The following is a 13,195-nucleotide window of genomic DNA, read 5'->3' on the forward strand; positions in this document are numbered from 1 at the left end:
CCTTTCAACGTGAAGGCAAAGTTGCTATTATATGCAGGAAAAGAGCATGAAGATGTTGCATTTTTTTTTTTAGTGATTAGGTGGGACTGGAGATACACGGGGTCTGCAAGGAGTGAAGTCAGCTGGAGGGGTTTGTATCTCAAGTTTTAAGGCTCTTCCTCGCAGCCGGGAAGGCGCTGGGTGTCTGAGGATCCGCTGGCCTCTAGTGGTGAAGCTGGGGAGAAGCTACAAGAAGCATCTGCGCTCAGCTCTGGGCTACTTTGTGTTCTGAAAGAAAGCTCAAGTTACAAACCACTTTGGTTCCGAACACTCATTTTGCCTAATGTGCACCTAAAAATAGTTGAAGGAGGTTCTGGACTCCTATGCACTAAGTCTGTGATGTTTGCGGTGTCTGTTTTAGACAGAAATCTAAAGGGGAGACTTCTGTCTTAGAAGTCCAGGGACTTCAGACATCTACAGTGTAAACATTGGGAATGGCTGATTTTTGGATCAATGCAAGTAAAGTTGCATAAACTAGAGTGCAAGATCAAAATTAATCTTACAAAGCAACCAGAACTTAATCTCAAAACTTTAGAAAAAGGTGACTTGAAACTGTTTTCTAAATTTATATAAATGACACTACTCATGGCTCTTCTTCTTTTTCCTATTATTCATGTAGCATTTCTGCCTTCTGTAAAGAGATTTTTGTGAGTTGACTGCACATTTGAATTCCTAGGGCGGCCTTCCCTGTAACCACTCATCTCGTAGCACTACCAGTGGTACCCGGCTGCTGAAGTCTGTCTGTCGGTCTGTCTGTCTGTCTGCTGGGCTAGTTGGTGTGCTGCCCTGTCCCAGTCTTGGACAAAACTAATGAATAGTGAGAGGCACAATGTGATATGTAGCTCAAACCTGAGAGATGTTAAGGGAAATTGGTTTAAAAACAAATTGTAAAAGATCAGCACTGGGAGCCAGACAAGTTGGATTTTGTTTTGTGGGGGTCTCTGTGTTTGGTTTGGGGTTACTTTTGTTTGAGTTTCTGTCTCTAGTGGCTGTGGCTAAGTTGAAATACTGGAAGACCTCTATCTGTCCCAGTTTAATCAAATAGCTTCCCTACTAAAAGATGCTAGCAAGCTCTTCTCAATTAAATGCACATTCCTTTGAATTTTCCCCTCCCTTCTTCAAGCCTGCCTTCCTTGATCTCCATCTTCCTTCCTGTGCCTCTCTATCCTCAGTCTCAAATAATCTAGATTTAGGGCAGATTTAGGGCCCTCCCCATTTAACCATGTTTTTGAGAAGGGAGTGGAGGGAAGATGAAGTTTTCATGAGCGCTCTTGGTATTTTCTTCTGATTGTATTTCAGTCTTCGACAAAGACATTTATGTTCATCTCAGGTATTGCCATTTCTGTAAGTCATCCTACAGATAAATATGTATTCATCGTGTACCTTACGTAGCGTTCCACACAGGTGCCTCCCAGGATTAGCATTTTGTCTTTTAATATGCTGAAACAGTCACTGCGAAGTACAGCTTGTGGTTTTGCTTCACGTCGAGCCGCAGGACTGTGGTTAATGGCACACGCTAACCAGCCTGGCGTTGTGTTTTTCTGTTTGCAGATGTGAAAGGGCCACCGACGCACCGCCTGTCCTGCGGCCAGTCCCCCTACACGGAAACCACGACATGGGAGAGGAAATACTGCATCCTGACGGACAGCCAGCTGGTGCTGCTCAACAGGGAGAAAGAGGTGAGAGAAATCACGTCGGCCACGCAGGATTCACCTTCTGGCCTTCTTTGGTAAAACGAGAAGGCGGCTTTTTTCGTTTCCCCTTTATTTTGTTCACGAGTCTAGTGAAACGGGGGGAAATGGGAGCTATTCTCCATATGGATGGCATGACGTGCACAGTTATAATCCAGCTGGCCCAGAAGCTGGTTGCATGGATGAGGTGACAGCAAACTGTGTGCATCCAAAACTCGCTCCTGGAGCTTTACAGCCTGCGTTTTAAGTCTGCCACTATACCTTCCTGCATTATTGCTGCTTTTAATGGCAGTTAAAGCCACCACAGCTGTGTAAACCTAACTCCTCACATCCTTGCAGACATAAAGGTGGGGAAGAGGTAGGGAAAAGGGATTTGCGTGTGTGTTGGAGTGCTGGGCAGAGCAGGTGTGTGCAGCCTTCACATTTGTACAGTCATCCTTGCTGCAGTCACAAGGTAAATGGTTTGAGGCAGAAGTAAGTCCTCTCTCTTGCTAAACGCAGCAAGGAAGATTGGGAGCCCCTTGGCGTGGATATTCAAAGCTATTGCAACCGTCTTTGCTTCAATTACAAAATTACTCTGTGTGGGTATATATAGCATGTAGTAGTTGGCATTTTGCCTTGCCATGAAGGTAATGTCAATATGGGTAAAGAATAGGCCTGTTTTAATTAATTGAAACACTGAACAAACAAATGCTGATAAGTCCCTTCTCCCAGACTATGCCATGATATGTTTTTTCTTGTGATATTCAATGTCTACAGACTATCACGAATCCATGAGCTTTAGAAGCATTTGATAATGCCCCCGGGCTTGTTTGTTTAATTATTCTGCTGCAGATTTACCCTATTTAAAAATAAATATATCAGGAGGAGCTATAAAATAGGAATGTTTTCCAATTACTGAAATAGATTTTATTGCCTATAAATGTCCATGAATTTGAGTCTAATGCCATGGTTTCCTACATTTGGAGATGACCTGAATTTTTGTGGTTTTACTGGATTCTTTTTAAAGCTGCTGTGTACAGGTTGAGAGTATGAGACCTGCTTCTGGCGTAGCACTAAATATTATTCACCTTCAGCTGTGATCAAGGTTATTTACAAGGGCTGAAATATTTCCTTGCATAGGGAGAGTAGGAGGAAATGGTTTAGAGAAGGACTTGAGTTATTAGAAGGGAGCAACATCAATGCTAATGTGTAGGAAAGGTGATCAAACGCAGGGAAAGTGGAAGGCCTATGTCATGATGTTTGCCTGCTGTGTAATTCTTTTTCTAGTCTGACAGGACTGTCACCTCAGGAGTTAAAGTATATCCTGAAGAAACTTAAGAACATGTGAGAATTATTCCTAAAACTGTACCGTACCAGCACAGCTAGCCTAAAGGATGCATCTCATCAAAGAAACGTAATCGAAAACAACACTGGCTCATATCACAAATAATTATCTGAAGGTGGTAATCATGCACTTACAGGTTCTTAATTTCTCCTACACATACAGTTAAAAGCATTTTGCTGGGAGTAAGATGAGTGTTTTGCTTAGATTCTGAGGAGTAAATATGGGAAGTCTGATGTATCACTGGTGTTTTAAGTCATTATATACCATGTTTAAATACACTCTGTGTTTTGTTGTAAGCTGGGGAAATTCAATATTGGGCTATAAAGAGCCTGGGCTTTAGCAGTTACCCCAAAAAAACTGAGCAGTAGAGTAAATCTTTGCAGCACGCTCTCCGAGGAGAGACGATCGCAATGAGTAAGAAATTTGTTTGGGAAATGCCGCATGCAGCTTTGCCAGGCAGACGTGCCCTTGGTGCAGGTGTGACTGACTCCACACGCTGCTAATGAGGTTTGTTTCAGAAGCCGGTAGCTGGAGTCAGATTTGCCATTCTGATTTGCAAGTAATTTAGGACTAATGTAAGTGAATGGAAAAAGGGAACTCCTTGCAGAGTCATGAGTACCCTGTAGGAAAATAAAAGGTTGTTTTAATTTAGCTCCTGATTCTGTACACATGGCAGGGTACATACAGCCCCATATAGAAACACAAAAGCATATAGGAGTAGAACTGCTAGTTTAGAGAGAGGGGCACAGAGCTGATAATCTGGACTTGCACCTTCTTCTGATTTTTTCCAAAATAGAAATATTCCTTGTAGCTTTCATGAAAAGAGAAGGGGAGGTGACTCAGTTAAATTTCACTTGGTAAGTCGTTTGGAGTTGAAAGAGGCTTTATGAAATGTGATCTGGGAGGAAGAGTGAACAAAGGCCTAAGGCAGCGATGGGGAGAGATGCTTGGGAAGAGCGTAATGATTGAAAAGTATGTAGGAGGGGAATCGAGAAAAGCCTATGGGTGGGCCCACAGGTACAGGGAGCCGGAGCGAAAGACCAGGTAAATGAGGAAGAGGGCGGTTACTTAAAGAAGAAAATGGAAGATTGCGTTTAGAGTAAAGTTATTGGAAAGGGGATACTGGAGGAGGTTTTTTGTTAATCTGAAATGAGGTGAGTTAGGCAACAAGAAGCTGAAGATGGACAGGGTTCCTGCTCTGAATGTAGAAACTGCTGATAGAGCGGGTATGTCAGGATGCTTTTGGACTGAAGAGCGTCTTAGAAACAATGAGAGGGACAGATGATACCCATCGGTGAGGGGGTGGGTGTGTGGGAAGAAGGAAGAGACGTTACCAGCGGAGCGCCCTTGCAGCTGAAAGGGAGCGCTGGCATCATCGCGAGGCCAGCGTGGTTTGAAAACCGTGAGTCTGAAGCATCCCATTTTATCTTCTATGCATCTGCTTTGTTGCTTTGTAGAGTAAAAATCCAAGAAGCTTAGCCCGTGTGAAACTGAAAGGGAACAGAAATGTCTGATGGCTATAATACTTTGTAGAATCATCATGCAGATATATCTGTCAAAACAAAAAAGTAGGAAAACGTATAAAATGCAAACAGCTAAATGAAAGATGTCTTAATTGTTTCAGGTATAATACTAAGTTTGGTTTCTTTCAGTTACTGCTGTTAAAATAAAGCATTATGAATGGCACAGATTTTTAAACTGAGTACAGAAATAAATAAAGTAATAAGACAACTTTTTTCTTGTAGCATCCCACCAGTACGGAATTATTGTCAAGGCAGTTTGGGTTGAGTATGTGCAAGATTTTGCACTGTGCAAGCATGAGAGTAGGTTGGAAATCAGAGAAATTTCCAAGCACAACTTGAACCAAAAATATCTGTAATTACTTAGACAAAAATAGTCTGACTATATCGCCTTCTGCAGCGTAGAAAAATATTAATTACTTGACACCTTGTCAACTTTATAAAATGAAAATAGGTGAGAATGAAGATTATTAACGAGGGGAGGAGATGGATGCCCAAAAAGTAAGTAGAAAGAAAATTAATCCCTGTAGGGACGTGCGAGACGATTTAGCAAATAAGGAGTCATGAGTGACAGGCGATGTGCAATTGCTACAGCATATCAAGGTGTGGTAATATGTAGCAGCATCTTCCAAGACAAGGAGAACAGGTCTAGAGTGATTAACTTAAAAATCAGGTTTTTTTTCTATGAGGAGGAATTTCTCACTGTCAGGAAGGTGTAGATACATTCATCGTTTATGAAACCTGTTCCATAGGGGAAGACCTGTGAGGACGCAGTAGAGGTGTCTGCAAAATCAGCGCTGTTCAAACAGGGAAAGGGAATGAGTTAGTGTTTATGAAGAGCGGTTTCAGACAGATAATCCATTGCACAGCACTTTCATGAGGGCTGTGACAAATGGCTGCATCTGGTTTGGGGCTGCTTTCCAGTCAGTCTTTGTCTGTAATTTGGCTGCTGTCCTGCAGAATCTTCTAACATTGTGTTCAGCTGGAAATGGAGACGACTTTTAGCTGTGTTAGACTCTTCCTTTCCCCCCCCCCGCCCTGCACCCAAAAACTCATCATTCTTCTCGGATTAGAGGTGTTTTTAATCAAGTGCAAAGTAAAGACCTAAAGACATTCACTGTGACAAGATGTACTTATTGCTGCTGGTGACAGGGGCCGGCAGCAGGGCAGCTCTGATGGATTTTCCTGCTCTTCCATCTCCTGTGACTGACACCAGTAGTGGATCAACAGCAGTGATCCCAAAAAAAAACAACCAAACCAACAAAAAACCAAACCAGCAAGAGCAGACACTGATATATACGGGGCCCCAGGGGAGGTTCTTCAGAAACACCCCCACTGCCGTTTCTCAAAAGACTTGTCACGTTGATATCTCACAGCAAATACGTCTCACTTGTAAATAGGAATTTATCAAAGCTGAACCCAGTCGTAAGAAAAGATTTACTTCGATTCCCCAGTGAATTTAATTATATATTTTGCAAAAGCCCAAAGAAATGTTTGTTGGCAGCGTTTTAAAAGTGGATTTTGATGTCAAAATTATAGCCAGCTTCTAACTCTCTCAAGGGAAGGAAAAGTTAAACTGAATTATTTAACAGTTTTGTTGAGACGATTCCAGACTTCCTGACGATTAGTTCAGAAGAGATTGCAAGTTCTCAAGGTTTTGTCTTCAATCAGTCTTTCCAAACTTGAAAAATCTGTCTGCGATGAAGAAACATGTTTTCCTACTTCGTCATTTTTAGAAGAGCTTAGCTCAGTTTACCTTCAAGTGTCATTAAATACTTGTAAAGCTCTTATTCCTGTTTCTTCTGAAATCTTTTCATCATCAAACTGCTAGAAATCCCAAACATAAGCATTTTACACTTAAAAGCCTGTTCAGTGGCAGGTCAGCTGTGATGCTGTTGAAGAGTTTGGAGTCCAAACTCTGAACCTGGCCTTGGTTAAATTGTGAACATTGCCAGTGAAATGTGGCCTGTGATCAAAATTGTCAAGATTGCCAAAATTATCAGCATTCGGACTGTCCCTACGCACCTTCTTGTCCCAGAGTTAAGCCTGAACCATCATTACGTCAGCTCAGGGATGGATGATTCTCAGGTTGCTGAAGTCTCAGTGTGGCAAAGCTGGATGGGGCAAAAAAAGAGCTGAAAACCCAAATTGCCATTAGAGTCCTGATTCTGCAAGACTTTGTCATTTTCTTGGATCCTTGCTGGAATGGCAGGGGCTGGAGCGGGGTCAGGAAGATTGTGGGTGTCTGGCTTGGTGTTTACGTGGTATTTAGTTGTGCACTTGCTTGTGTTTTGCTGCCACCCCATCTGTGAATCTGTCTGACCTACCACTGAGCAGTTTATTTATATACCTGTTACAAACATGTCCAGCCCAGAGAGGTGCAGAGCTGATCACCAAGCTCATTTTGCACGCTCGTGAAGCTGTATTTTTCAGAGCAGGTTGATCTTATGCGAAGCAATAAATGCTGGTCCTGCCGTCTTGGGGTTAGTTCATTTTTTGTCAATATGGACTATGGTTTTGGAAGGGCGTTACGTAAAATAACCCAACACTTTTAAGTCAGACTTAAGGAGGGAACTTTTTTAGCTACTTTAATTTTGTCCATGAGATTGTGGGATGTTTGTATATTTTCTGGTGTAGATCAAGCTATGTAGCATTGAAATGTTATTCCTTACACAGTTGATAGAACCATTGAATGAAATAAACAGTCTCAGGTTTTTCTGAAGCCACTATAAGTACACTAACAAAAGGAATCTTTTGCTGGTGCGAACTGCACTGAACTAGATGAACGTAGCTACACCTATCAACCTTTTGGGGTTTTTTTTAATGTGCAGCCTAACCATGTTTTCCTAGTCTGGGCAAATGTTAAGTACAAAGGCAAAGTGACCCAGAATTAGGACCTGAGCTCTCAGCCAGTCTTCCTGTTAATGGCTGAGTTCCTCTTTGAAGATAAATCCTATCTCTGGAATGCAGAAGTAGATTTGTTTTTGACACGGACTCCGGTGAGCTGCAGCCAGTTTGTTGTTCCCAAGGACACAAAGGACAGCGAGGCCTCAATCACCATTCTGCTCCTCACCTCTTGGCTATCCCCGCTGCCCTTCTATACCCTGTTATCAGGGTGGTAGTCGTGCTTTCTTCAGTGTCAGTTGACTGAAAGAATGTTTCTGTCATCCCACAAATACCAAAGAGGTATACTGGGAAAAATAAGATGACTATATTCATTTCTTGGTTTAAAACAATCTAATAGCGGATAAATCTACAGCAAAGGGTTTTAGGTATAGCAGTTGGGTATAGGTGCAACAAATTAAGTGAGAAAGGAGGGTTACAGGGTGATAGCTTGATGCTTTCAAGGTGTGCAGAAGCCGGCGTGTGGTTTGACTGGTAATAGGTGTGTCTTGCAGCATCCCACCAAAGATGCTCTGAAGGAAATCGGGAGAGGCAGAAGAGGTGGTGGAGCAGAAGAGTGTTTAGAAAAGAATAAATGGAGCCTCCAGATGGAAACTGGAAATCTAATACGTGATCTTGATTGAATGAATGTTGCATAAACTAACAAAATTAGTCTCTGCTTAACTTCCTCATGTGCTTTCGCACGGAGATCGTTCGGCAAAGGAGCTGCTGTAAAAAATCTACCAGCAAAGAAAGCAGCCTGAACAGAGTAACCACTAGGGATTTGGGAAACTTGTTTTGAAAAATGAGTGCTGTTTGAAGGAGACAAATAGACTGGAGTAGTAATAAATAGCATTAAAAAATGACCCTAGGAGAATGCCAAGTGCTTAAAAGTCAGGAAATGCCAGAACTAGTTTGTGAGAGCCATTGTAGCGCAGCCTGTTTCTAAAATAGTACAGTATCTTGTACATCTTTCACAACCTTCAGTGCAAATGAATAATATCTTTTTGTTTGCTATTAATACTCAGTTTTCAGAGATGATTGAAGATATGAAATATCTTCAGCACAGGAAATATCACAGGGGCTTCTGTTCCTTTAGATGCAAGCTGTCTTTTACGTAGCTACATGAAAATAAATTGTTATGTTGCATGTATCGCACTTGTACTATTAAAGCCAAAGTCTTCATCAAAATGTGCTGAGATGTTTTGGGCACAGAAGGCTCGTACCTGCCTCCAGCCCCTGGATGCTGCGTCTCTCCCTCATCCCTGGGGTTTCTTCCAGCTGTTGAATAAAAGGGCTTAAGGCGGCACCACTGAGTTACAGATTCCAGATATGGTAACAGGCACCAGACCAACAGCTTTAGGGATAAACAATTTATCTCTAAATAGCATTGCAGTATCAAATACAGACCAGGACTGTGATTATCCAGGTTGCTACAACAAGAAATGCAGTAAGTCGGTAGTACAATTATCCAGGTCGAAACAACAGCAAACCCAGTATTGAGCATGCAAAGACCTGCAAAACCATGGTCATAAGCATGATTATCAGGCAGGGCATGGCTTTCTTAGACCTGTCAGCAGGCCCAGGGAATTCCCAGTTCCCAGATTGGGGTGTCCCCTTGTTGAGACATGGAAGCACTCACTATCTGGTGGACTTGTTAATCAACCATCACATCCCACCTCTGGCCCTGCTCTGTGCCAGTTTTTTGGGGCATGCAGGACCCAGGGATACTGTCTTAGGCAGCTGACCTGTTTGCAGTAACTCCATTGAGACAGCAATAGTTACTGTGGGCCAAGAGCCTGTGTAGCTCCGTTCCGGAGATGTGTTCTTCCAGTGCGGTCTCCATCTTTGGTGACCAGCCATTCACCAGCTTGAAGGATCTTTGGTGTCTTTCCTCTTCTGAACTTCTTCAGAGCAATGTGTATGTTCTTCAGAAGGGTAGAGTGAAGGACACTTTCTATATGCAAAATAACTGGTACTTGCATTAACCCATGCTGACCACATAAACAAAATCAGGAGGCACAAAGCGGTCTGTATAAATTCATCAAGTAGTTGGGTTTTCTTCCTTGTCCTCCAAATCCATTTGTACATTTTTTGGGACTGGATTAGGATACTGTCAGGCTTATTTCTTGTTCCCATATACACATGCTGTTGGACAAAGAGACTGTATGGCTTAGGCTCTTTTAGAGCTCTTGGCTGGTGTCTAAAGGCCCCGCAGCTGCAGTGGCAGGTGGCAGCATTGACCACCTTCTTCCCAGCATAAGCACCCCTCTAACAAAACGTAGTTTTCCTAGGTGTTGGAAGACAAGGTTAGGAAGGAACAAACCCTGAGGGGTCAAGTTCTGCAAAATTTCAGAAGAGAAACAAGATCTTTATACATTCAGTACTTCTAAAGAGAATTAGCCTACAGAATTGTATTACTAGGAAACAGTGAGGAGCCCAAGCCTTTCTTGGAGCCTTCTGAGGTCCTACTTTTAGGATGAGTTTGCCTTAATGATAGAAGATACCCCCTTTCTCCATGTGCCTGATGTGACCAGCAGAATGTCCATGTCTGACGTGCCGTAGTTGACCACTGAATATGTGCTGAGACTGCAGAAATACTTTTGTAATCTCAAAGTTTCAGAGGTAGCCATCTGACCATCAGCTTCTGCCTGACTTTCCCAGCGTGGAAGTGGGCAAGGCTGGGTGGCAATGGGTCCGGCACTGGAGAACCAGTTTGGAAAGGGAGGACTGCCTTGTTAGTCAGATGGGATGGCCATGTTGTGACTTGACTCAACAGAGAGCTTTGGCTGGAACTTGGGAATAAAAGGAGAGTTTGTGACTTTTGGAAGAAGAGGCAGGCAACTCAGGAGGACTACAAGGATGTAGTGAAGTCCTGCAGGGAGAAAATTAGATGGGCCAAAGCCAGGGGAGGTTTAGATTGGATATTAGGAAAAATTTCTCCATGGAAAGGGCTGTCAGGCATTGGAACAGGCTGCCCAGGGCAGTGGTTGAGTCACCATCCCTGGAGGGGTTTAAAAGACACCTAGATGAGGTTCTTGGGGATACGGTTTAGAGGTGGACGTGGCAGTGTGAGATTAACGATTGGACTTGATCTTAAAGGTCTTTTCCAACCAAAACAACTCTATGATTCTGTGATATCTGTGTGGCACAGGTTGCAGCACAGCTGCTCCAAGCTGTGTCTGCACTAAGCCTCTTCACCACTGCCACGCTTTCCTGGTCAGCCTCAGGAATTCTGTGGTAAGGCCGGGCATGCCGAACTGCATCTGAAAGCTATTACCAGCTGAGTGGAAAATTGAGTCCTTATCAAGATGGCATATTAACAGCTGTCGGCATCCTTTTCATGCAGGTCCCCATCGATACGGTCCAGGAGCCACAGGTGGATGCTACCAAAGGGCGCTGCCTGCGCCGGACGGTGAGCGTCCCCTCCGAGGGCCAGTTCCCCGAGTACCCAGCAGAGGGGGCCGCCAAACTTGGTAAGTGGAAACCTTGGCCGCAACAAATTGAGTTTAATTTCTAGCTGCAAGCTGTGTCGGATGTCACCGTGTCCCAGGCAGCATCCTTGCAGCGAGCCTGCTGAGGTGGGTAATGTTGCAGCTAGGTGGTTCTGGAGGTCGAGCGACTTTGGTGTTGTTTGTAAATGCAAAATGACTTACAAATATCAGTGAGGTTACTATGGAGTACCAGAGAAGCTGGGCTTTCACTGCACAGGCAAAGGTTTGTAGCTGTGTTTGTAAGCTTGCTAGACAGCCCTGGGATTTACAACCGAGAGCTGCTGAATGCAGGTTGGCAGGAATGCAGCTTTTGCAGGTAGCTGTAAGTGGTTGCCATTCGTTTTTAGAACTGCTACGTGTTTATGTTTTACCTCACTCCGAGTGTCTCTGGAATTGCCTTTGCTTCATATCTTCATAACAAGTACTGGATAAGAGATTTTTCTATAACCCACCTCATTTCTGCTCAGGCTGCAGTTCCTGAAAGAATCAGCCAACTGCCTGCTGCTGTTGCCTATTGTTATACATGTTGAAATCTAGAGAGAGGAAAAGAAATTGCAAGTATTAAAAGTTATAAACAAAAGCTCTGTTCTAGTAGCTTCCCAAGTCCAGATATAGCCTGATTTCCCCTCTTTATCCCCCCCGACCTGTAGCTGCGTAAGAGCATCATCCCAACTCTTTCCAGAAGAAAGAAGGAGTGAAGGGAGGCAGCAACCACACACAAGCGAACTCTTCTTTCTATTCTCAGCCTATGCAAACAGCTTTCCTCAGGACAGGCTGGTAGGATCTAGGAGCAATTCTTCCCTAGTTCAGCTGTGAAAAATAGCAATCCTGGGAGTGAGCTATGAGGAAAAAAGTAACAGGTATCTCTAAACAGTAAAGCAGCCTTGGTAACATCACTACTAAAGGTGAAGAGCAGGGAAGGTATTTTTCATTTCACAGGTTCAGCTGGTTTTTTATGCCAAAGAATTTTTTTCTGTATGTTGCACACAAGTCATAAAAATCTCACTCTTCTATATAGTTAATTAACCATTGCAACTGTAGTACTTGCTTATTTGTACTTGCCAATAGCACTATTTAGCTCTTCCTTATATGAGGAAGGTAGATAGGATTTATTTTTTGATTTGTTTGATTCCCAGACTACAAGTCTGAAAAGAAACAGGGCAGGTTGGGGATTTAGGAGGGAAAACTGCAAAATACTTAGGGATGAGTGACAAAGAAAACCCCTATTGGATTTGTTTGTGGCATTTCAAATGCAGCTCTAAATGATCATCTTGTTTTGCCATACAAATATTCATGCTTGTTCAGAACTAAAATGAGTATTAAACATGTTCATGAAGTGTTATAGGCAAATACTTACTCCAGGTGCATGGCTAGTGAGACGAATGGAGAATCATATTGCAGCCTGTCTGCACTAGGCAATGCGTCTTATTTGCAGCTTTGCAAGCTAGAAAGACCTTTAGAATCTGGGACTGAAATGCCCTCTCTTTCTATGCCATGTGCAAAAAAAAGGTGTAGAAGAATTTCTAGATTTCACTGAGCATCCTAATAGCTGGAAATCCCAGTGTTACATTTTTAAGCATAACCTTGGAGCCTTCTTCTTTTTTCTTGAGTTGTCATACAGAAGAGATGACTGTGCTGTTTGGGTGTATGCCTCACTGTGTGTTTTGCTATATTTTTAGATGCGTGTGGCAGACTATTTCATGTATGCCTGACAAGAATACATTAAAAGTACAAGACAAAGTCATATCCATGTGCTCTTCTCCATATGAGAGCTGTGACTGGATTGAACATACACATTGCAAAGTGTGTAGCTGAAGGAAACGGGTGTGCAGTGGGAAGGGAAGAAGGGCTTGAGTTGGAGAAAAATTGAGCAATGCCCGTACTGTGAGGATGAGGGAAGGTTATATGTATTATCTCTGGTTGCAGGACACTAGGTGCTTGTTTTCACATCCTGGTTAGAATTGCCTTTTATCATGATTACACAACCCCTGCTAATGGCAAAAAGTGGGTGGAGAGCAAGCAGTGGGAATAACTTTGTGTCAAAATGTTGAGCCAAGGGGACAAACCAGGGAAGGAAACCAAAGAACGTCTTTATAAGAGACAGATGGTGGCAGCCAGAATGTATCACCAGTGGTACAGATAACAACTGGACTAAAATAGCTTTGGAATGGACACCGAAACCTGAAAAGTGCAGCAGAGGCAGCTAAAACATCTAGTAGAGAAACTGCTATGCAGAGCTGA

At 43.0% G+C, this 13,195-nt stretch overlaps 1 protein-coding gene across 9 annotated transcripts in view; it reads left to right on the forward strand.

Annotated features, from left to right (window-relative positions):
* Positions 1-13,195, forward strand: part of RASAL2 (RAS protein activator like 2) — a 180,405-nt gene that overhangs the window by 80,580 nt on the left and 86,630 nt on the right. For all 9 annotated transcript variants that reach the window (XM_071809971.1, XM_071809972.1, XM_065842749.2 and 6 more), the window contains exons 2-3: positions 1,591-1,718; positions 10,810-10,936. In XM_071809971.1, coding sequence (XP_071666072.1) covers positions 1,591-1,718; positions 10,810-10,936 — 255 coding nt within the window. The remainder of the gene's footprint in view (positions 1-1,590; positions 1,719-10,809; positions 10,937-13,195) is intronic.

Source organism: Patagioenas fasciata, chromosome 6 (genome assembly GCF_037038585.1).
Source record: "Patagioenas fasciata isolate bPatFas1 chromosome 6, bPatFas1.hap1, whole genome shotgun sequence".
Classification (NCBI taxonomy): Eukaryota; Metazoa; Chordata; class Aves; order Columbiformes; family Columbidae; genus Patagioenas; species Patagioenas fasciata.